The 22,709-nt window shown below is 58.5% G+C and overlaps 1 protein-coding gene across 9 annotated transcripts in view; it reads right to left on the minus strand.

Moving 5' to 3' along the window:
- Positions 1–22,709, minus strand: part of SCN5A (sodium voltage-gated channel alpha subunit 5) — a 94,013-nt gene that overhangs the window by 62,636 nt on the left and 8,668 nt on the right. For all 9 annotated transcript variants that reach the window (XM_058729447.1, XM_058729442.1, XM_058729445.1 and 6 more), the window contains exons 2-5: positions 15,629–15,943; positions 12,763–12,883; positions 5,898–5,985; positions 4,440–4,568 (exon numbers count right to left, since the gene is read on the minus strand). In XM_058729447.1, coding sequence (XP_058585430.1) covers positions 4,440–4,568; positions 5,898–5,985; positions 12,763–12,883; positions 15,629–15,901 — 611 coding nt within the window. In that variant the 5' untranslated portion in view covers positions 15,902–15,943. The remainder of the gene's footprint in view (positions 1–4,439; positions 4,569–5,897; positions 5,986–12,762; positions 12,884–15,628; positions 15,944–22,709) is intronic.

Below are 22,709 nucleotides of genomic sequence, written 5' to 3' on the forward strand. Positions count from 1 at the left end.
TGAGGGCTCTGCGTGTCTCTGGCCATGTCTATGACATGGGGGGCTGCTGTCCCTTTTATGTGCCCTGGCTCCTTCTGCCTGGCTGCGTCCCATGGGGGGGGGGCCCTAGACCTCCAACAAGGCCTCTCTTGGGGCCCCGAGGTCTGTGGTGAGAGACCCTGTGTCTGGCAAAGGGCCAGGCTCATCAGTGGCAGGGTTGGGGCTACAGCTCTGCCCCTGTGAGGCTGGCAAAGCGTTCCTCCAAGCCACTCTATTCTTTGTGCTCTGGCCACGTTGCCGGGCAGGGGCGGCCAGCTGGGGTGGTGATCGTGGGCCCTGAAAGAGCAGAGGGTGCTGGGTGAGGGTTCCCGCTGACACACCAGCCCGAGGGCAGGGGGATGCCCTTTTGGAAGCTGAGGAACCGAGAGCAAGGGCCCCCCTGGCCCCCCTCCCGCTCCACCCCCACCTTCCGGTGTAGCCCTCCTATCGATGCAGACCCCCCCCCCCCCCATCCCAGGGCTGCTGCTGGGCAGAGGTAGATCCCACCCTCTCCTCTCTGCCCTGCCTCCCTTCCCCTCCAGGTTCGGTTTCCATAACAACCCCAGGAGGTAGGAGGCTGTGCTAACTGGCAGGTAATGCCCAGCCGGGAGGGGCACCGGGAAGAACTCTGGCCTGGGGCCGGGTGGGGGGGGAGGGGGCCGCCTGGCAGGCTTCCCGGCAACCCGGACCCTCCCACAGCCTCTACACTGAGTGAGGGAGGGATCAGGTGGAAACCTGGCCGGAAACATCAGACCTCCGTGCCTCTCCAGTAAGGAGACCTGGTTTTAGTTCCCGCACTGCTGCTGATTCATTTCATAATTTGGGGCAAGTGGTAGGCTCCCTCGGAGCCCCAGTTCCCCATCTGCACCACGGAGGATGGGGAGTCTCATTGACTCCAACATTTCCGCCACCCAAGGCTCCTCTGATTATCCTGGGAGCCCCACGTTCCCGAACACCTTTGGCTGCGGCAGGATGCATGCCGCTGCATCACCACGGCAGTCCCTGTTTTCATAAGGCAGAACCGCCGTCATTCAAAGCTGCCAGGCCAATCCAGCCCAGAGCAGAAACCTGACATTCCGGTGGGTCCATGCGGCCCCAGGGGAAGTGAGTGCCATTTCTGTGACATGCTCAGGAACTTGGAAATAGCCTGCTGGCCTCTGAGGCTCCCTTCTGCTTTGTCACCGCTGGCCCCGGTACAGAGGGGAGGCAGGCAGGCCTCGGTGAGGCACACCTAGCTGCTCTATGATGCCAAGCGGAAGAGGCAGTGTCCTGGGGGCGGGGGGGGCCGGGGGTCGAGACCGAGATTCTCTCATGAGACGAGGCAGCAGGGCTTGCTAAAGGCCCGAGGTCGTGCAGAACATCTCCCAGAGACATGGGCTGAAGACAGGCCAAAGCCTGGTTCCCACTGTCAAACAAGAGACCCAGGGTCTGGGAGCACGGCTGCTGTGACACAGTCCTGTTCGGGCTCCAGGATGGGAAGGTCGGAAAGACTCACGCAGATGCCGTGTCCTGTCCTGCCAAAGCCCCCTTCCTGTGACACCAGGCCCTCAGGGGGCCCATGGATCACTGCCCGCCTCCCACAGGGCACCCCGGGGCCTGGGCCTGGCATGGGAATCCCACCCCCTTCCCAAGTCAGTGCAACGTCTCAGCTCTGCGTGGAGAGGGCTCCCTCTCTCCTCAAACCACAGACATTCTTCCCCACTCTGGGTTCTCAGCTGATGATCCCGCTTCTCACCGTGGAGAAAATAGAAGCAATCGGAAGAGAAATTCCTCTTCTCTCATCACCGACTCTACCAATCCGTCTGAAACTCTGCCCTCCCGGCTCTTAAGGCCAGTGCCCTACTCCACCTGGGCCCTGGACTCCCAGCCCTCGGGCCAGCTCAAGGGCTTTGCTCCTGCGACGCATCCCCCTCCAACGCCAAGCTTCCCTTCCCCCCGCTCCGGATCATGCGCACCCCCTTACAAAGACACCTCCCTTCTTTACTCGTGTTCCTCTGCCGGTCTCCCCAAGCCCAGCCAGCATCTTATGTGCAGTCCTGTTTATAGCCAACCCCACAAGGTGGATGTCTACACGTGCCCTACTCTCTCTTGAGCCCTGTTTAATCAGGCGTATGTCCCCTCACTCCTCTGGCCAAGGCCATCAATGCTGTCACGGTCATCGGCGGTGTCACGTCGTGGACTGCAACGGTCCTGCCGTGGATCTCACCTTCCTCAGCCTTCTCGGGGCTTCTTTCAAGTGGAGTCACGCTCCTCAGCTGGCTTTTCAGGACAGTCCTCTGTCCAGGCTTTCCTCCACCCCCTCTGGCAGTGCCCTCCAGGCTCCTTTGCTTACCCCTTCTTTCTTGACCTCGAGATGCTGGAGCGTCCCATGGTGTGGTCCCCAGGCGCTGTCCCTTCCCCAGCCATGCTCACTCTAGATGATTCATCTGGTCTCCCGGCTGCAAGCATCATCTGCACCCTGATGGCTTCTAAATATATACCTCCACCTTGGACCTCTTTCCTGATCTCCAGACCGGAATATCCAGTTGCCTGCTCCATATCTCACCCTGGCTGCTTTCAAACTTAATGCATTCTGATCTGGACTCTTGATTTCCTCCCTCCCTCAGCCAGCTCCTCCCTTCACCCTCCATTTTAACAAACGGTAACCCTGTTCACCCAGCTGCCCAAACCGAAACCACCTTGGGGTCTCCTTTCAGCCCTTGAAGTACATCCAGAATCTGACTATGTTCCTCAGCTCTTCTACTTAAACCTTCGTCCCAGCCACTGTCTCTCTCCCAGCTACTGAAACAGCCTCCCAGCTTCCGGGTGAACTTATAAAATGTAGTTCAGGGAGCCCTTGGGTGGCTCAGTCGGTTAAGCATCTGACTTTGGCTCAGGTCATGAGCTTGCGGTTTGTGGGTTCGAGCCCCACATCGGGGCTCTGGGCTGACAGCTCAGAGCCCGGAGCCTGCTTCGCTCGCCCTGCTCGCACACTCTCTCTCTCTCAAAAATAAAATAAACATTAAAAAAATGTTTTTAAATGTAGCTTAGCTCATGTCACTCCCTGCTCTCAACTGCCCGTGGCTCCCACCCCCCCCCCCCCCCGGGGCTTGCAGGATGGCCTGCAAAGCCACACGGCTGTCCCCTGCCGTCCTGCTTCCTTCCCCACTACGCTCTCCCTTGTTCACTCAGCTCTGCCCAGGCCGAGGTCTACACTGGCTTTGGGCAAGGGGCAGCACCTCTCTGAGCCTCAGTTCCCCTACCTGTAAACTGGTGAGCTGGAGTCGGTCTGCAAGCAATGCACCTAGAAACACAGGTCCTGATGCATTTTCTAACCACCAGACTCTCCAGCTAGCTGGAAAGTGCCCCATCAGCAGGGTCCGGCTGCCCACTCTCCCCTCCCTTCCCCATGGCATGGCTGAGCTGATAGCAGGACTGCTCATATCCGGGGCAAAGCGGACCTTGTCGCGAACGGGCGGATGCGGTGAATCTGAGAGTCTGAGAAGGTGGGCGCTGAACTGAACCTTTGATTCCAGCCGGGCCAACACTGTGCTTCCAAAAGTTGGGGAGCGGAGGCTCCGCTTCCTGCCAAGGTGTGGTGCCCAGGCCTGGGCACACGGGGTCCTGTGCACACATCAGGCTTTCAGAAAGGGCTTGAGGACCGAGCCCGGGCCACGACCCCTGCCCAGGAGGCCCGCCCTGATCAGCCACCCCCACCAGAATGCAGCATCCGTCGCCGGCACACCCCGAGTGGAACGCGTCAGCCCAGCCTCAGCAAGGGTCTCTTTCTAGACAGAGAAGCGAGGCCCCAGCCTGCACGGCAGCAGGGCCGCGGATATTCACACTCACTCTCTGGAAGGCTCCTTGTGTGTCCTTGGCATCTGTTTTCTCATCTGTCAAATGGGGACAAGGAATCCCCATCTGCGATACCTCTCTGGCCGGTGTGAGGATCCCTTGGATCATGTCAGTGACCGGTGCCTTAGAACGTGCCACATGGGGAGTCTCTGAGTGGAGACGGCACTGGTGTGCCTGGCACGGGCTCCTGGGGATGCCCGGTCACTTCTCCAGGCTCCTTCTCTTTCCTGCTGATTCATTCTTAATCCCCAGGGAATCCAGGTCATTGTTCACAGTGGCTCAGAGATTTGGGGCTGTGACACTGGTTTCCCTTGGTGGAAAGGGCAGAGGATGCTAAGCCTGAATCTTAATGATGTCCCTGGCTGCCACGGGGCCACAGAGGCGCCCGTAAGGCTGCCCGCCACGGCCCACCAGGATGAGCTCAGGGCGTCCGTCCTGTCTTCCTCCTGCTCTACAGAAATGCAAAGCTCTACACGGACTGGAGTAGGGGGCCGAGAGGGCCTGGCGGTCGGGGGCCAGGGAGGGTGCACACGACCCTCTCTGCGGCCTGGCGTGGCACGGCGCGGCCCAGAGAGCAAGGTACTTACGCCATGACAATCACACTGAAGTCTAGCCAGTTCCATGGGTCCCGAAGGAAGGTGAACGCGTGTAGGCAGAACCCTCGAGCCAGAATCTTGACCAGAGACTCAAAGGTGTAAATGGCAGTGAAGGTGTACCTGGGAGGAGAGACCGGCGAGGCTTCTCAGGGCGGCCGAAGCCCGCAGGCCAGGGCGGCCAGGTTCCTCACAGGCGTGCCACGGGCCCTGGATGGCCCCTCTCTTACGGAGCCCTCGGACCGGGGCCTCTGCCACGCCCCGTGAGCGGGAGCTTTGTTCCAAACATCGGGCTGATTCTACAGCCACGTGCTCCTTAGACGCTGCTGAGGGCCCGCCGTGTGCCCACCTGAACTTTCCATTTTGCCCCTTGGCTGTCTTGGCCAAAGAAGGCCCTCGACTCCCCTCCTCACCCCAGACCTGGGGGTCATGTACCTCACCGGGAAAATGGTGGCCGCTGGGTCGGCCCTGGGAGGACACTCAGATCACGTCACTCCCTCCCCCTTGCTGCGGCTCCTCCGCGGCTAGAGACAGCCCATCCTCAACTTCCTGCAGGAGGGTGTATACAACGGTCCAGGGTGGGCTGGGAAAGGGGGCTGAGGCTGTAGCACCTGAGGCTGGGTGGGCTGGGCTGAAGAATCCCAATGCCCGGATGCCAGGGCTGTGGCCCACGGACTGGAATGGGAGCTGCCCCACCCCGGTGCGACCTCCCTCATCCCAGAGGCACCGAGGACACTGGGGGTCCTGTGTGAACACAGAGAGGCACAAGGCAAGCCACTCTGGTAAGAGAGGCTTCCCTAACATTCTGTCAGTTCCCCGAAAACCAGCACCGAATGCCCCAAGGGCCTATTAGGTCTCTTTAGAACTTGTGGGCAAGGTACTGTCATTTGAGAAGAAAGGACTAGAGGCAGTTTTCTGAAACTGCAAACGGTCACAGGAGGCAGTACAGACAGGGAGGAAATGGGGACCGTGCTGGGCCTTGCCCGGCTGCCACACCCCCTAGCCACGCCACGTCGGATGAGGTGCGCCTCCCATTCCCGGCCTCCTCTCCTGTCAAAGGGGGACAGTGGCCGTACCCATCCTATCGGGTTGCCCCGAGGGTCAAAGGACATGAGGCTTACCGTTCTGTGGCAGGGCCCGGCATACACTAAGTGCTCGATAAATTATTAGGATTTTATTTCTGAGCCTTCCCCAGTGTGCTCAGTCCTTGTTAGGGCGGGTCAGGGAGGAATCTCCCACTTTGCTAACCCGGAGGGCTTCCTCCCCTGACGACACAGCTCAAGGGGAGAAGTCGGCAGGACCAGGAGGGGCCAGAGAAGGAAGGGGCGGGGCCAAGGACCCTCCAGGTGGGCAAGTCCCTCGGGCGACTACTGGGGTGACTTCAGGGGCCCCCGTAGGGGCTGGGAAGGAAGGGAGGGCGGGGCCGGCTAGAGAGGCCCTGAAGATACTCACTCAACATACTTGGTCCAGGGCGGGGGGTCGTGCTGGGCCATGAACACACAGTTGGTCAGGATGGTGCACATGATGAGCATACTGAAGAATGTGGCGCGGAGGTCAAGGAAAGCCACGTGCAGGGGGCCGGCCGGGCCACTCCCACCCGAGGGTCCTGCCCCTGGGGTTGTCACCGCCAGGCCGGTGCCACCAGATCGATGAGGCGGGGGCCCCGAGGGGGACACACTGGGGCTGTGCCAGTCCCTGCCGGCCTCTTCCCACCGAGGCGGGTCCTGTCCCCTCCCCTCCCTGCAGCCCCCGCCAGGGACCCGGCAGCTGACACCGCACCCTTAGTAGAGTTCCATGGAGGGTCCATCCTGGAGGGCAGGGGCGAAGACACCCAGACCACGGAGGCTTTCACCCACGGCCGCGTCGGAGTGCTGTCCTCAGCGCCGTGACAGGGAAGTGGGATTTATAAACTGTTCCTCGGGGGCCACGGCTGGGGGGAGAGGAGGACCCTGGCAGTGGGGCTCCCAGGTCTCTCCCCCACTGCCCCAAAGGCTTTTCGCCTTGGGCCTAGGATTTCGCTGAAGGAACGTTCGGCTGCGAAAACTCACATACCTCATCAGGACACACTGCCCGAGGGTGCAGGTGACGGCTTCTCGAACTGCTTCCCGCCTTTGCACACGCTCCACCTAGTGCCCTCCTCCTCTGTCAAGAAACTCCTCAGCAGGAGCACGCCCTCTGAGCAGGAGCACCCCTTCTGAGCAGCCTGCTCTGACTACTGGGTGGATGCAGCCTCTGCACCCCGGGGCATTGGGCATCTCTTCTCGTGTGCGGTTGCTCCCAAAATAGCAATGCCCATCTGTTCCCCAGGAGAAGGGGAGCTCCTCAAATGTTGGGACTGCGTCTTGGGCATCCTTCTGGGCCCTTGGCCTTGAACTGAACTGCCGCAGGCCTTGGGTGATCCCCGACCCTCTGGCTACTTCTCTGCTGTGTCAAGCTGGAGGGAGCTGTAACTGACCCCCACGGTCTCTCTCACCTCGGCAAGGTCTATGGAGGAGCAAGGGGCAGGCCCTGGGCCGCTTACGGGCTAGGGCACCCCCAAGGGGCCTGATCCAGAGCAGGGACACTCTGGTACTCTCACAAATTCCCTCCCCAGCCAAAGAAGAGAGGCTGAGACCGCGGCTCCCTTTGGCTGCCCCCAGACTCACGACCCGGCCCCAGCCCCGCGTGCAGCAGCTGGCCGCCTGCGATCCCCAGGATCCCCACGGGCTGCCAGGGAGCTGAAGTAATTGAGCCCTCGGGGCCTGCCTCTTTCCTCTCCAGTAGAGCTCCACCCTTTTGCAAGGTCTGAGCCGGAGCCTGGTGCAGTCAGACTGGAGACTGGGCTGAGCTGGGGTGCTGACTTGTGGGGGGAGTGCGGCGCTGCCCCAGCTGGGGAGGGAGGGGAGGCGAGGGAGGCCTCTCGGAGAATCTAGGTGCGAGCCCTCGGCGCTTCTAGTCGTCTGTCTAGGGAATCTAGGGGACTAGGAAATAGCACCCCAAGCCCCACCCCCAGTTTATAATGAATTCTCCAATTTCTCACCTGAGGTAAAAGAAGATCAGGCTTTGGGAATCTCCCTTAGTTAAAGCAGAGCCTTTCAGCTCAGAGCCGTGGCTCCAGGAAGTCCTGATTCCTCCCTGGTGGGAGGACATCCCTCCGGGGATGGGGGTGGGAGTGTGTGGGGGGTGGGGGAGGGATGTCCCTCAGCCCGACAGCTGCCCATCCCTCTGCCTGTGTTCAGGTCTCCAGGGCCGAGCCTAACTCCTTCTCCCTGACACATGCATACGTTCCCCACACCCTGGCTCTGTGCCAAGGCTTTCCTTACTGGGCAGGTAACTCGCCCCTCAGCCAGCTTTACTCACCCCCATGGATCCACTACTGGGGATCCCAGGTGACTGCCGGAATATGAAAGGAACGACCCTGAAGAGCAAATATTTATTGAGCCCTTCCTAGGGGCCAGGCTCTGCTCTCTGTAACCAACCATTAACGAATTCAATTCTCCCCACAACTCTATGAGGGGGGATTTGGTCTCCCTTTCGTACGGGGGGAGACTGAGGCACAAGGCTAGGCTGCTAGTGACTACAGCAGGAAGGAGAGCAGCCCTCCACCCCCCACCACCCAGACAACCACATCTTAATCCCTGACAAGCACGAATGTTAATTTATATGGCAAAAAGGACCTTGTGGGTATGATTAAATTAAGGGTCTTGAGAAGGGACATTACCCTGGATTGTCTGGGTGGGCCCAATGTCAGCACAGGGTCCTTCTAAGTGGAAGAGGGACACAGGAGCCAGGTGGGAAAGACTCCACCAGCGGTTGCTGGCTTTGCACACGGAGGGGCCACAAGCCAAGGAGTCCGTGCAGCCTCTACAAACCGGGAATGACTAGGAAACAGATTCTCCCTGGTGCCTCCAGAGAGGAACCAGCCCCACTGATACCCTGATTGGAGCTCAGTGAGAACTTCTCGGACTTCTGACCTCCAGAACCGGAAGATGATGAATTTGAGTTGTTTTAAGCCGTTACGGTTGTGGTAATTCCTTGCGGCAGCCACAGACGACTGGTGCAAAGCTGGTCAATGCACGGCCTGGCTTGGAGCCCCGGCTGGCCCAGCACAGAGCCCCCCACGCTGAGCCCGGCTGCCCTGTCTCTGCGTGACGACACCGAGGGTCCAGCCTGAAGGGCTGGGGGGAGTCCTGCTGCCTCAGGTCCCCACCCGCCAAGGGGGAATGCTACCCCGCACTTGGCTTCTGCCATTCTCAGGGCAGTAAGCCAATGAGTGACGGGCTCTGTAAAGTGTGAGCAGACTGCCACCCGGGGGAGGATCGCAATTAGCTGCCATTTTAAAGAACAGACCTAAGGAGCACGTGTACCTGGCCCCGGGTGGGAGACAGGGAGGCGTCTGAAGAGCTCCGAGATAGGACGGTATGAGAAACGACACCCGCCTCTGGCCTGGCCGGGCAGGAAGGCTTCCTGGAGGAGTCATTTAGACGGGCACCCACGGCTGGGCAGGGGTGGTCTCTTCCTGCCTAGAGGTGCTTGGAGTCCACATGACTCTGCCCAGAGCATCCCCAGGTCCCCCATGGAGCTCAGCGTGCAGCCGATACCAGAGAGATGAGTCAGGGGCACAGCCGGCCAGGGCACACCTGCTTGCATCGTCTGGCAGTTTCAGGCCACTGACTGAGCCGGCCCCGTGTGTGGGCAGAGGCAAAGGCCAGCTCTCGAGGTCTGAGCTCAGCTGAACATCTTCAATCCTGTCGTGTCATTGTCCCCAAACACCCACTCCCAGCCTCATGATTAAAATGCCAGCAAGGACTGCCTGCCTGGGTGGTGGGGAATGCCTGAAACTTGGCCCGTCTATCTTCAGATCCCGGGGAGTTAAAAAAAAAAACCAAAACCCTCCCAAACAGAAGGGATGCCGTGGGGGGCATGTTCATATATTTGTGCTATTCAATGAACATGCACACACACACACACACACACACATACACACACACAAACACACACACATGTGGTTTGATTGCCCATTTGAATCTGCTAGAGAAACGTGGGAGGATTTTGTGAACAGATCCTGTGCACCCAGGAAGGCAGAAAGCTTCTCGGCGTGAACGTGAGGCCTCTCTGAATGTGGCTGCGGTGCAATCGGGGGTTCAGTTGGTTTCTTTTATTTGATTCTGGCAGGAACACATCCTGCAGGATTATAACAAAAATACATTGGAAAAAAATAATTCTACATACCCATATTTACTTTGTAGGCCACTTCCCAGGGACGCGTTGCAAGGGCGGAGCACAGAGCGAAGCTGGACTGAATTACGGGGCGCTCGCTAGCACGTCCCGGTGAGTGCCCGGACTGTTACTAGTGAGTGGGTTTTGAGAGCAGGGGCTGCCCTCCTGCCCTGTCTTAAGTTTGTCTTTGCTCCCTTGCCCTTTCCGAAGGGCCCGGCGCAGAAATGCGCAACTGTGTGGCTCGGTGGGTGTCAGCGGATGTGAAAACGGGAGCCGACCATGGGTGCAGACTTTCGGTTTTGCAAGACGCAGAAGGGTTACGTAGAGCTTTGCTGCGTGACAATATGCATATAGTAAACACTGCTGAACTGTATACTTAAATATGGCTCGAGATGCTAAATTTTGGGGTCTGTGTATGTGTGTGTGTGTGTGTGTGTGTGTGTGTGTTTTACCACAATACAAAGGAATGTCAGCAGAGTGAAAACTCACTATTCAAAACACGAAATCTGTGTGCATTCGAAACGCATAGCGACTGCTAATGGGCACAGGGTTCCTTTTTGGGGTGATGAAATGTGCTGGAATTGGAGAGCGGTGATGGTTGCACAACCTTAGGAATACATTAAAATCCGCTAAATGGTACATTTTAAAATGATAAATTGTGTGGCATGTGGGTTATGTTTCAATTACGAAGAAAAGGAATACACGGAAAGCTAGTGGACTCCCAGGCCTCCCACCGGGGATTCTGGTCTGGAAAGGGCCAGGAATCAGCATTTTAAATGATGGGGCCCTCACAGACCAACACTTGTAAACGACTGCCCAGGGCGGCGTGTGCCCGAATCACGGGGCCCTGGCGAAAATGCAAGGGGTGGGGTGGGGCCCGAGATTTGGCAGGTCTTACAAGACCCTCATGATGCGGGCGTCACTGGTCTGTGCCCCACTCTTTGAATGGCAAGGCTCAAGGGCACGGAGGCTGCTCCCAAATCCTGTGGATCTGGACCCTTCTTCTCCCCCGCTGCACTGAGCCCACCAGGGGGCGCACCAGCAGAGCGCTCCCATCCCCACGCAGTGGCTTGTCAAGGCAGCCCCTGGGAGACCGTCGCGGGGCCTCAATGATGGCAAGCCACTTCCCTGGGGCAGCGACCCTGGGGGACACAGGCCGGCGCTGAGGCCTCAGGGTGGGTCCCGCTGGGTGGAACGAGCACCCCACAGGCTGGGCCTCTGCTCCATGGACACTGGCCAGGCTGGGGACTCCAGTGTCCCGACTGCCTCCCTGGCTTCATCTGCCTACCCCTGCCCCCGCCCGGCCCAGAGCCTTGCAGGAGGAATCCTGGGGCTGCTGTCGCATCCCTGGGGGCCCGCTGCGGCTGCCAAACAGTGCTGGGTTGGTTAGATACCTGCAGGAGAAGCCCCAGGTGGGAGCCGGAGAATGCTTTCAGGGAGGCCCCACCCCTGGAGTGAGGCGGGGACCAGCTCAGAGTGAGCAAGAAGGCCGGCCTTCCCTCCCGCTGCACTGCCCCCACCAGGCTGTGCCCACACGCTGGCAGGAATGACAACCGTTCCTGTAGCTGTCTTATCACTCTTAGGGGGACTGCAAAACTCCCAAGGGGCCAAGGACAGAGTCTTATTCAGCTCCCTACACCCCGGTGCCCAGCAGAGTGCCCGGGCATCTACGGGGCGTTTAGAAGCAGTGGGCAGAACGGCTCAAAACTCAATCTCGAGCTACTGGCGCCTCGCTTTGAAGGGCAGGCGGTCCCCGGAATATGGCCCCTCCCCCACGGCGTCTGTCCACCCTAGAGACCACCCTGCAGTTGCCACAGCCGCGGCTGGGGCTGCGGGTGAGACTCTCCCTGGACACACACAGGTCTCTGGAGCCCTGTGAGAAAGGCAGGAGCCAGCGGGAGGAGGGGAGAGCGCGGCTGCGTGCAGAGAGCAAATCTGGCAAAGCGCCCCTCGGCTTAACCCCTGGGGTGAGGCTCAGGCACAAGTGGGCAGCAAGTGGGGCCAGGAAGCAGCAGCCTTCATCCCCGCCTGGGCAGGAGAAGCCCCTGAGCTGTCCGCCTCTTAGCGGACACGGGGCAGGGTGTTTTCCCGAAGCCTCCTGCCCTGCCCAGAGGTGAACGGGTCTTTGCCTTGGCCTCAGAAAAGGTCCATCCAGAGTGGGGAACGGAGCGGGGCCCTCGGGGAGGGCTACTGGGCCCGCCTGCCACACCCACGACTCATCGCACCGCCGCAGAGCCCAGCGGCCCTGATTCGATTAACAGCCCAGCCAGCCGCCAGCCCAAGGAAGGCTGCCCAGGCGGGCGCACTGAGACGCAGATGCCTCCGGCTGCATCCGGACCCCCGCCTGCCCACCTCCCCATCTGTGGGGCCCCTTTCCCGAAGTCCGCAGAACTGCTGCGATTGAGTGCCGGCGCCCCGTCCCACGTCCCACGTCCCACGTCCCACGCGGCGGAACGAGGCCCCCCTGGGGCCCCGAGGCCAGTCCCGTCCCTTATTACACTGCAGCAGTCCCAGAGCGCTCCTCCACAGCCGGCAGCTTTTTTAGGCTGCGGTTTATATAATTTAACGCTAACCGGAGTTCTTTGAGATAACTCTGAAACTGCAAACATTTTGTCAACACCTAATCAAAAAGCAAGTGTCGCCTCCCTCGAAGGATGCCCACGTGTGACTGCACCAGAGGCCTCTTTACCGGGAGGCGGTTTCTTCTTGGCTGAGCCCCGGTGACCTGCTTGCCATCCCTGCAAGGGGGTGGGGAGGCAGCGGGAGGGGACTTTGGAGCCAATATCGGAGTCAGGGGACCCTGACAGGCCTGTGTCTTCTTAGTAGGATCCCTACTAAGGATCCCTTAGTAGCTTGGCTTCCAGGACGTTTCTCTCCTGAAGAAGCAGGGTTTCCCAAACTTTCCCGTGCCTGAGAATCCCCTGGGAGGTTGTTGAAACGCAGAGGCTTACTCGGCAGGTGTGGGGTGGGGCCCAAGAGCCTGCCCATCCAACCGGCCACCAGGTGATGACTGTGCTGCCTGGGCCCTCGGGACGGCCCTGCTCTCAGCCTTAAACACCCTGCCCACCTCCTCGTGGGGCCCAGAGAAGATGCACAGCACGGACCGACTGCAAAGGATATGAATGAACCAGAATCTTCACAGCCGCTCTCCGGATAGGGTGGAAGGGACTGAGGACATACAAGGCATTCGTGGCACTGAACCGGAAGATGGTCTTGCCTTTATTCAGCACGATGAAGGTCTGTGAACAGAGAGGTGTTTTAGGTTGGGGCGGTGGCCCCTCGGCCCTTGTGGAGAGAGGATTCTGGGGGGCAGGTGTTGGCTCAGAGCCCTAGAACCCTGGCTAAGGGGTGGGGTGGGAGAAAAAGAGGGACTGAGAGAGGGGGAGGGAGAGGAAGGAAGGCAGCTGGTGTGTTTGGCAGGTCAATGGGCCCTCACGGTGTTGCCCACGGCTGCAGTGGGATCAGGTCAAGTTTAGGCGAATGCCAGGTTGGGTAGGACTTAGTTTCGTTTCAAAATTACGGCCTTAACAGGAAGAGGCCTCGCATGCGCCCAGCCGAGCTGTTATCACAGCAGAGGCCAGGATCTGGCCAGGATCAGCTCCTTCCCCTTCCCCCTGCCGACCCCTCCCTGCCTGCTGGGGCCACAGGGACTGATGAGGGAGCTGGTCCTCGAGAAGACTGTAACAGGTGAGAAGTAGGGATGGCAAAACGCAGACCCCAGCCCTGAGGCCCTGTCTCCTTGAGTCCAGGACAGGTGTCAGCCCTGCAGCCCCCACCAGAGGAGATGACCGATGACCTAGCATCTCCCCCCACTGGGGGGGTTGGTGTCTTTTTTCTTTTTTAAGTTTGTTTGTTTATTCATTTATTTATTTATTGTGTGTGTGCATGCACACACGAGTTGGGGAGGGGCAGAGAGTAGGGAGACAGAGGATCCCAAGCAGGCTCCTTGCCACCAGCACAGAGGTGGACTCAGGGCTTGATCCCACACACCATGAGATCACGATTTGAGCTGAAATCAAGAGTCAGACACTCAACCAACTGAGCCACCCAGGCGCCCCTCTTTTTTTTTTTTTTTTTTTTTTTTTTTAGTAGGCCTCACGCCCAGCACAGAGTCCACTGTGGGGCTTGAACTCACAACCCTGACATCAAGACCTGAGCTGAGATCAAGAGTTGGACATTTAACTGACTGAGCCACCCGGGTGTCCCCCTTTCTGGGGGGGGGTCTTGAGCAGCCCAAGGCGGACCCTGTCTGCAGGCTTCCAGAAGACACTGTCCACACAGCACCGTGGGATGTGGGAGTGGACAGGAGGTGCTGGAGGCTAAGCCACGTGCAGATACAGCCCTTGAGGACAGCAGCTCACCCCCCCCCCCCCCCCACCAGCTACCCAGGCTAAGCCCAGCACAGCTGAGGTGGCTCAGGGGTTGTGCTTCTGCGAAGGTTGAGCTGGTGAGACAAAGTTCTATTTAATCTGAGCTGGAAAGATAAGCTGACTGGATGTGTCAGGACAAAAAGTTCTGCTGTGGTACCTGTGTCACCCCTCGGGACTTCAGGCAGTGTGGCCAGGGGGCAGCAAGGAGAGACAGAAGGTTAGAGGCCACAGTCAGACCCAGGCCATGGTTCAAGTATTCCTGATCACAGGGATGGAAGCCAGTGTCCCCAGCCGCTTCCAGCCTCAACTCTTACCCGGTCCCCCAAAGCCCAGCCCAGTCTCCCCTCCATCCTCAGTTGGGTCCTCCTGCCACGGCTCCGGCCGGTCCCAGCTGACTCCCACCTAACTGCCGCTCTCATTTGCCACTGAAACCCGGACTGGCCAGCAGCTCTGGCCTTAACCCTCACCCTAATTCTTACCTCCCGCTCTGGCCAACTGGGACCTAGGCCCACCTACCCTGACGGACCCCAGCTTCCAGCCTTACTCTGAGCCCAACTGTCGCCCCAGCCTTCGACCTCAACCTCACGTGTGTCACTTGAACCAGGGGCAAGTGCCAGCAGGTGCGAGGTGTCTTCTCTCACTGCGCATGTCGACTGGGTGGGCTCTCCCTTTACCCATTGACCCGCACACCCACTCACATCACACATGGAGACAACTGTGCAGCACGCCCACCCTCAGGTTCCTGGTCTCTTAAATGCAGTCTCATGGCACGGTCACACACACACTCACACACACACTGGCACCTGGTGACACAGACACACAGGACTTACACTGCCGCATGCTCATACTTGCCCTGTGAACACCGACTCTGTCTGCCCTCCAGCCACCTTCTTCCTTAGGACCTGGCCGTCTGGGGAAAGGCCTCCACCAAATGTCTGCTGGTGGTCTGAGAGGTGAGGCCGGGGCAGGGTACCCAGATGGGGGGAATTCACCTCTTGGGTGCAAATGCTTACTGGGAGGAAGCCTGAGTCACCCTTCCCGGTGGACAAAAGCCACTTCCCCGCCCCACACTCAGGGGGACAATGGCAGGGTAAGCTCCCTCCCCACCCCTCTCGGATGTCCCACCGGCCCTCACAGTCCCCGTTGCCAGCCTGCGAGGCCCAGGAGCCACTGCCTCGGCCCCCAGCCTGAGCTGCCCAGGCACGGCCAACGCCCGGCAAACCCTCCCGCCAGAGCGTGCGGGCCACAGGGTGTCCTTAGTAGGAGAGGGGACCACGTGCTGTGCTCCGGGACCCCAGACGGGGAGAAGTCTGCCAGAGGGGAAGTCTAAGCACAGATGACTTCCAGAATAGGGCACTCCACAAGGAGGCGAGACAACCACGGCTCTGCCCGCCCCTTCCCTTCTAACACCAAACCGTATCAGGCTGCGTCATTCTGGCTTTTATTCCGGAACAAAATTCAGATGATCGGAATATAGATCACCAATGACTCACTCCCTCGAAGCCCAGGGAGCCTACCCCGCACGCAGCCCCACGTGGAGGCGAGGCCCCCTCCCTATCTGCTGTCGACAGGGAGCCGCAGGAAGGCGTGGGCACAGGGGTGGGCGGCCGTCACCTTTTGGGTGCTGTAGAAGGGGTCCAGGTCCTCCAGGGGCTCCCCGATCAGCTCTCGGGGCGGGTTGCCGTAGAGATCCGGCAGCTTTCTGGAGGCCTGCAGGTCCAGCTGGGGCCGGGGAGCCTCCTCCTCGGGCAGCCCTTCCCGGCTCTCCTGCGAGGCGGCCGAGCCCCGGGCTTGCTTCTCCGCCATGCGCTTCTCGATGGCCGCCAGGGACTCCCGGGTGAACCTGCGGAAGCTGCCGGTGCCCCGAGGTAACAGGAAGCCTGCCATCTTCTCATCCTGCTTCTGGGGCACAGGCGGTTCTCGCGTGGCCTGTGGGGAAGCCAGAAGACACAGACGCGGCGCCTGACGTGGTGCCCGGACCCAGGGGGCAGGGGGGCCGCTCCTGCCGGGGAGGGGAGGACGGGGTCGGCGGGCAGGGTCCCGGGCGCAGTTCCCAACCTCTCCAGAGACACACCTGGGCGACCCTGGCCTGGGTAAACCCCGTGTCCTCCGGACTGTGGGCTGCGCGTGGGGACCCGCGGGACAGTCCCTTTCCCATCCCAGCGAGCACGCTTGATGGCAAGCAGGCAAGAGTGGCTGCCTCACCGAAGCCCTTTGCTCTGCCCCACTCGACACAAAAGGGAGCCCTTGCACCTGTTGCTTCCTTACCCGAGCCTACTGAGATACTTCCCACCAAGGTGCTGACACTCTCTGGACTAGGAGGGACGCTCCCTAGGGCAGGGATGGGGCCTGTCATCTTTTTATCGCAGGTCTGTGGCAGGGCTGGTCCTGAACAAGCGAGTGATGGAGGGAATCATGAAGAACACATAGGTGAGGGAAGGGCACGAGAAGGTGCCCAGTGCCATCCCTCCTCTCAAGCTCGTCCCTTCTATAGGGACCCCTGGGGCCCTGTGGAGGGTGATCACAGGCCTCCTGGGCCGATGCCCAAACTCTGGGTCTCTTTTCCAGGCAGACGCAGCCTGGGCGCTGGGGCCAAAGGGTGGGGGCCACTCTGTCTCCCCACAGCACCACGCGCCTGCAGGGGAAGGCTGCCCAGACTTCTCCTGGGGCACGGGGGTGCCAACCTCTGGTAACTGAAGGGGCATCTGTGTCTGCCAAATGAGATGCAGGCAAATCCCACGGGTTTCTGGAAACAGCAGGGTAACAGTCATGCAGGTGCTGGCCCCCTGGTGTATACGGCTGCAGCAGAGCATCTCAGGCTCCTCACACCTCCCCACCTGCTCCCTTCCTCCCATATCTGAACAAGTGACAGCAGAAGCAGACAACAGTGACCACCATCCACGCGGGTGTCCAACCGGCACACATGTATGACGCCAGACCGGGGGAATGTGGGCCCCAGTGGCCTCAAACGATCCAGGACCTGGTGCGAACAGGCTCTGCCTATGACATGGAGGCCAAAGAATGCGCTCCTGACTGTCCCAGCAAAACAGGATGTGGTAGGCACAGCTCCTGACTGGGACACCACCGGGAAGGGGGAGGCAGTGTCACTTAATTACCACATCAAACCCAGGAATGGCCGGGCACCAGCTCAAGAGGGCAGGGTGGACACCTGTTGGAGATCCCTGCCAGGACAGAATCCCTTTCCGCCAACCAAAGGCAGGCTTTGCCTTGATCTCACTCCCGAGAAACATGTCACCAGTGACCCCAGTGATCGGCCCTCGCACACAGCCCGCAAAGAGCCCAGGACCAGGCACCGTGATTGCTGTGAGGCAGGCACCTGGCCAGGTGACAGGTAAACAGTGAGCAAGCACTACACAGCCTTCCCCAGGGAAGCGCAGCAAGGAATGTGTGGAGGGAAAGTCAGAGCAGAGGTCCTAGGACCCAGCACTGTAAGAACCACCCCATCCTTCGGTGTCTTGTTCTTCTGTTCCATTCAAGTCAAGTTAAAGGAGCATCTCTGTTAAAAATAGCAAGTGAGGGAGTGGGCTCCCGTTTTCTAAAAGCGATCTCTGTGTAGCTTCCATCTTCGAGTGAACAAAGAAAGGTGTCTGTAATACTCATCACCAAAGATGAATGATTTTTTTCCCCTTAGCTGGTAAGAATTTGGGTAATTTTACGCTTTCCTTTTTGTACTTTCCTTTAGTGCTTGAATTAGTTAGGATGATCTTGTATTATGTTCACAAAAGCCATAAAGTCATTAGTCTTTCTTTTAAAAAAGGTGGGGGGGGGGGGAGGAGAAAGAAAGAAAAAAAAAAAAAAAAGCCAGCCTGGATGACAACAGCCCTTTGCAGGGCAATTCTCTCCACCATCAGCAATCACCAGTCAAGTAAATCAGGAAGCCTCCTCTTTGACTTGGAAGTATTTCCTAAAAATAGTGTTCTCTGTCTCAACTGTATCCATCTGTGTCCACATGCCTGCAAGGTTCTGGAGACACATGTATGCCCATGGACCTGCAGAGGCTCACCGGTATATACTGGGGTGTGTGTGTGTGTGTGTGTGTGTGAGAGAGAGAGAGAGAGAGAGAGAGAGAGAGAGAGAGAGAGAGTGTGCATGCACGCACAAGCTGACACCTGCATATACGTCTGTTCCAGTAAAGGTGTTTTTATTTTTTATTTTTTTTTTTTTTTTAAATTTTTTTTTTTTCAACGTTTTTTTATTTATTTTTGGGACAGAGAGAGACAGAGCATGAACGGGGGAGGGGCAGAGAGAGAGAGGGAGACACAGAATCGTAAACAGGCTCCAGGCTCCGAGCCGTCAGCCCAGAGCCTGACGCGGGGCTCGAACTCACGGACCGTGAGATCGTGACCTGGCTGAAGTCGGATGCTTAACCGACTGCGCCACCCAGGCGCCCCAGTAAAGGTGTTTTTAAAACGCATATTGAAATCGATGATTCGCGCAGATCGGGGCGCGTCTCCTAAGTGTACAGGTGGATGAACGTCTGTAAACAAAACAAACCTGGTAACAGCACCCAGGTCAAGAAAAATAATTGTCTCCGGTCCCCCAGACTCAGATTCCCCTCCCGTCACTACCTCCCTGGGCGGGGCGACCACTCTTCCGACTGTGACATCAGAGACACCTCTGTTCGTCTATGGAGTTCGGGAAAGAGTTCAGGGCAGGGGAAACGACGACACCTCATTCTCACTAACTTCTCACTGCAATTAAGCACCTCCCTCAATTATGAATGCAGGTAGCAAAACGATAGCGTGAGCGGTACCTGTGACCAGTAGAAGCTTGCAGATCTTTCCCGGACCCATGACAGGTGCCGCAGGCATCTCAAATATCATGAACGCTTATCGATACTTCAAAATTACAATGCTTATTAGACCCACTGCTAGATCTTATTGTTTAACACGTTCATAAAGAACGCTGACGATGGGGGCCTGGGTCTTAGGAAGGGTGTTGTCCCAGGAAGTCTGGGAAGTCTGTGGTTTCTGAAACCAGATTCCAGATGAAGTTCCCTGCCAGCGCCCCACCCCCCCCACCTCAGCCAGGCAGCCTCAGGTTCCAAAGTAAACCAGTCAAGAGTGTCCTTTGTCTCTGGCCCCCGAAGGCGGTGCGTGGTGGGTGGGCAGGATGGATCTGTTTTCTCTCTTGTTCTTCCCCTGCCTGCACCTGGCTTTGGCCTTGCCCTTCCTTCAGCAGCTCAGGGCCCACGCCCTGCCGGTGGCCGAGACCCACTGGGCCCTGGCTGCAAGGTTTCCGGTGAAGCCAAGGTAAGGAGGGGTTGGGGGTGGGCCAAGGACGCTCCAGGCTCAGGCCTGGCTATAGCCTTCGGGCCTGGGAGGTCAGGCCCCTGGCTTTCCAGGGAGGCCCCACCTCTGGCTGGGAGGAGCAGGGGGCCTCTGTCTTGCACAGCTCCAGCGTGTGGGGGAGCCCAGACCTGGTTTCATTCCAAGAGTATGCTCTCTGGAAACAGCACGCCCATGACTCTCCCCTCGTCCGGGACAGCTTGTCTGTCCACTCCCTGGAAAGGCTGGAAAGGCTGGAAAGGCTTCTCCCAGCCGATCACCCTTCCCGGCCCATTTGCCCCTGTTCTGTCAGCTTCACTCAAGCTCAAGGGGCCCCTGACTCCATCCTCTCTCAAGTTTATCAGTTTCTGGTTACTGGGGGCATCTCTCCCAAAGTTCTGCTGGCTCCCGAGACTTCACGCAAGCAGACCGTGAACCCTCCTTCTCAAATCGGTTCTTCCTGATCCTTTCCTCTGACCCGGGCTACACCCCTGCACCCTCACCAAACGCCCCCGCCTCCTTTCCCACCGCCGCTGCCCAGGGACAGGCCTCCTCACCCGGCTGGCACTGTGCTGACACCACAGCCACTGGCCTCCTCCTTCTTTCCTTCCATCCTTTACATGCAGCTCCATCACTCCCTGGCTCAGACATTCCCAAACACTGTCCCCTGCCCTGTGCGATGGCAGGGCCACCCTGAGGGCTCTCCTCACCGACCCACCTCCTCCAGGACACCCTCTGTGACTGCCCACGCACACTGACCTCCTTCCTCTGGGTACCCTGCCCTTCCCCGCTTCCTGGCCTCGGCTGTTCTCTGATGGTCCCTGGGGTGAGTCTGATTTCACCCAACAGCCTGAAAACCCCTTCTTAGGGAAGGTCTGGCCCCCCCTCCTCTGAGTCGCTGGCCTATACGTACCAGTATTCACAACAGGGTGAAGATGCCGTGGGGGAGAACAGCCAGCGTCCACACCAGAAACTGGACCCTTCTAGACTTGTCTCTTATTTTTTGTCTCTTCAGGTGGCCTCCCTGAAGAAAGATTTTCCTGAATGTATGGGGCACAGAGCTGGTGCTCAATTCCCGGTGGTCACAATGCCATGACGTGGAACTCGACAGGGTGCAGCCGTGGGTACTGTCCAGGGTTGGGGACTGATGCTCTGGACCTCCCTGGTTTCAGCACTAAGGTTTCTGCATCCTGAGATGCGATACCCTTTGGTCCCGGACAAACCAGGATGGCCGGTCACCTGAGAGGTAAAGAGGGACCGGACTCTAGCCCAGCCTCTCCTTGTGGTGCCTTCCTGCCTGTTCCAATCCCGGATCCCAAGGCAGGCATGCTCCAGCATCCTGAGTCACCTCTGGCATTTTGGTCGCCTTGGAATCGGAGCCTCTGGAACACAACATGCAAAGAATATTCTTTGCCATGTAAATTTATGCAAGGCGCTCCGTGGAAGTGGTTCCCAGGCTTCCTAGAAAATCTCTACCGGCTTCCTCTGCTCTGTGCTCCTCCCTCCCACCCTGCAGGCTCAGGCAACCTGTGCCCTTGCCCCATGGCCCTGCTTTCCACTGCTCCTCAGTCCTAAAGCACGAAGCTCAGGGAGAGCATGTGGGCGCTCAGGAAGCCAGGGCTCACTCCCCACAGGTGGAGGGGAGGGCACCAGGAGTGAATTCATATCTTCCTTGAGGAAAACAAGTTAAAACTAATCAACACCTCAACGCATAGAATCCTTTTTATCAACTGAGTGATTCAGTGAACATTTAAGCAGCACCCACTGTGTGCATGGTCCTACAAATGACTTCCTAGAGTACTTTTCTGCCCAAGGTGATGGATCCTAAATCAACAGGTCATGATGGGAAAATGAGTCCGAGCCATCCACAATGTGACTCGGTGGCTTCTAAGGAAATTTCCACTTAGCCTTGCTGAGATTAGCAAGGAAGCGATGCCCTGGGCCAGAGAGCCGGGCCCTGTGCCCAACTCCGCTTCCATCTTTGGCTCCCCCACTTCCCTCTCTGGAAGATTCCCTGTCTCTGTTCTGCGTCTGCCTTCGGCTGTGTCCTGAGCTCCCAAAGCACAGTCCGGCCCAGCAGAGATGCCTCGAAGGGCCTGGTGAATGAACGAATGAGTGAATGAGCTCCAGATTAACCCTCCTATTGCCCAGCCACTAGCCCACACGGTGAGCTTGGACAGCATCAGAACGCCCCCTTTTTCTGGACCTTAGTTTCCCCAATCATGAGCTGGGTGGGCCATGCCAGCAGTATCACGTGATACTAAGTAGCACTTAGATGGCTCTAAGTGCTGCTGTGGGTCACCTTTCATCCCTGCAACAATCCCAGGAAGAGGGGAGGTTATTATCTCCGTTACACAAGGGGAAATCTGATGCTCGCAGGACAAGTAAGCGAGCCCCAGTCTGTGCGAAGCCAGGTCTAACCAAGGTCCTACCTCGTCTCCCACCTCTGATGGCACAGAGGGTGGGGAGGAAGGGGCAAGGTCTACCGTGGGTGGGGCATGTCTGTGATCCCCACTACAGAGCTAGGAGTCCCTGGCTTAGTCCCTGTTGGCCTCCTCTGGCTGGCCAACATGTCTGTGCCCACTCGTGGGCAGATGCTCCCAGGGAGCCCTGGCCTATTTCTGCCCATGCCCAGAGAGTCAGCAGTTCCCTCGTCGGAAATGATTCCCTAGCAGGTTCTCTCTCCAGCTCTGGCCCTGTCCAACTGCCCTGTCCAACAGGGTGGCCACCCAGCCCCCATGGCACGGAGCACGTGGAATGTGGCTCGTGCCCATCGAGATGTGCTGTTGTACGCTCCACACCGACTCTGAAGGCTTAGTACGGTCAAGAATTCAACGATCCCATCATTAACTTTTAAACGTGGATTACGATCTACACAGATGATATTTTAGATGTACTGGGTTAAGTAAAATATGTTCAAATTAACTTCACTTGCTACTTTTGACTTTTTAAAATGTGGCTACTAGAACATTTCACATTGCATATGTGACTTGCGGTTGTAGTTCACGTTATATTTCCACTGATGGCGTGACCACGGTGTCCCGGCCACCAGGCTCTAAACCCTTACAGAACTCCACCCGCTTTGGGCTGGGCCTCAGGCTAGCTGGGGGTGGGGGAGGGGAGGGGCAGGGAGGGGGTAGGGATGGGCTGAAGGGCAGTTGTCCTCCTCCGCAGACCAGAAAGTGGCCACCCCGGTTTGGGGCAGTGGCTGTGGGTGGTTGGGAGGGAGGTGGGGGACAGGGGGGAAGTGGGAGGGGTCTACAGCATCCCTCCTGCCCAGGCAATTATCTGCACAGTCCTGGCGCTCCCAGGGTACCAGCTTGGACAAAAGCTCAGCGGGGGTGCCAGCTGGTGCTCGTGGCCTGTGCATTCAGGTCCTTGCTCCCGGATCAAAGGCACATTGGCAT

The sequence above is a fragment of the Neofelis nebulosa genome, chromosome 5, assembly GCF_028018385.1.
Source record: "Neofelis nebulosa isolate mNeoNeb1 chromosome 5, mNeoNeb1.pri, whole genome shotgun sequence".
NCBI classification, from domain to species: domain Eukaryota; kingdom Metazoa; phylum Chordata; class Mammalia; order Carnivora; family Felidae; genus Neofelis; species Neofelis nebulosa.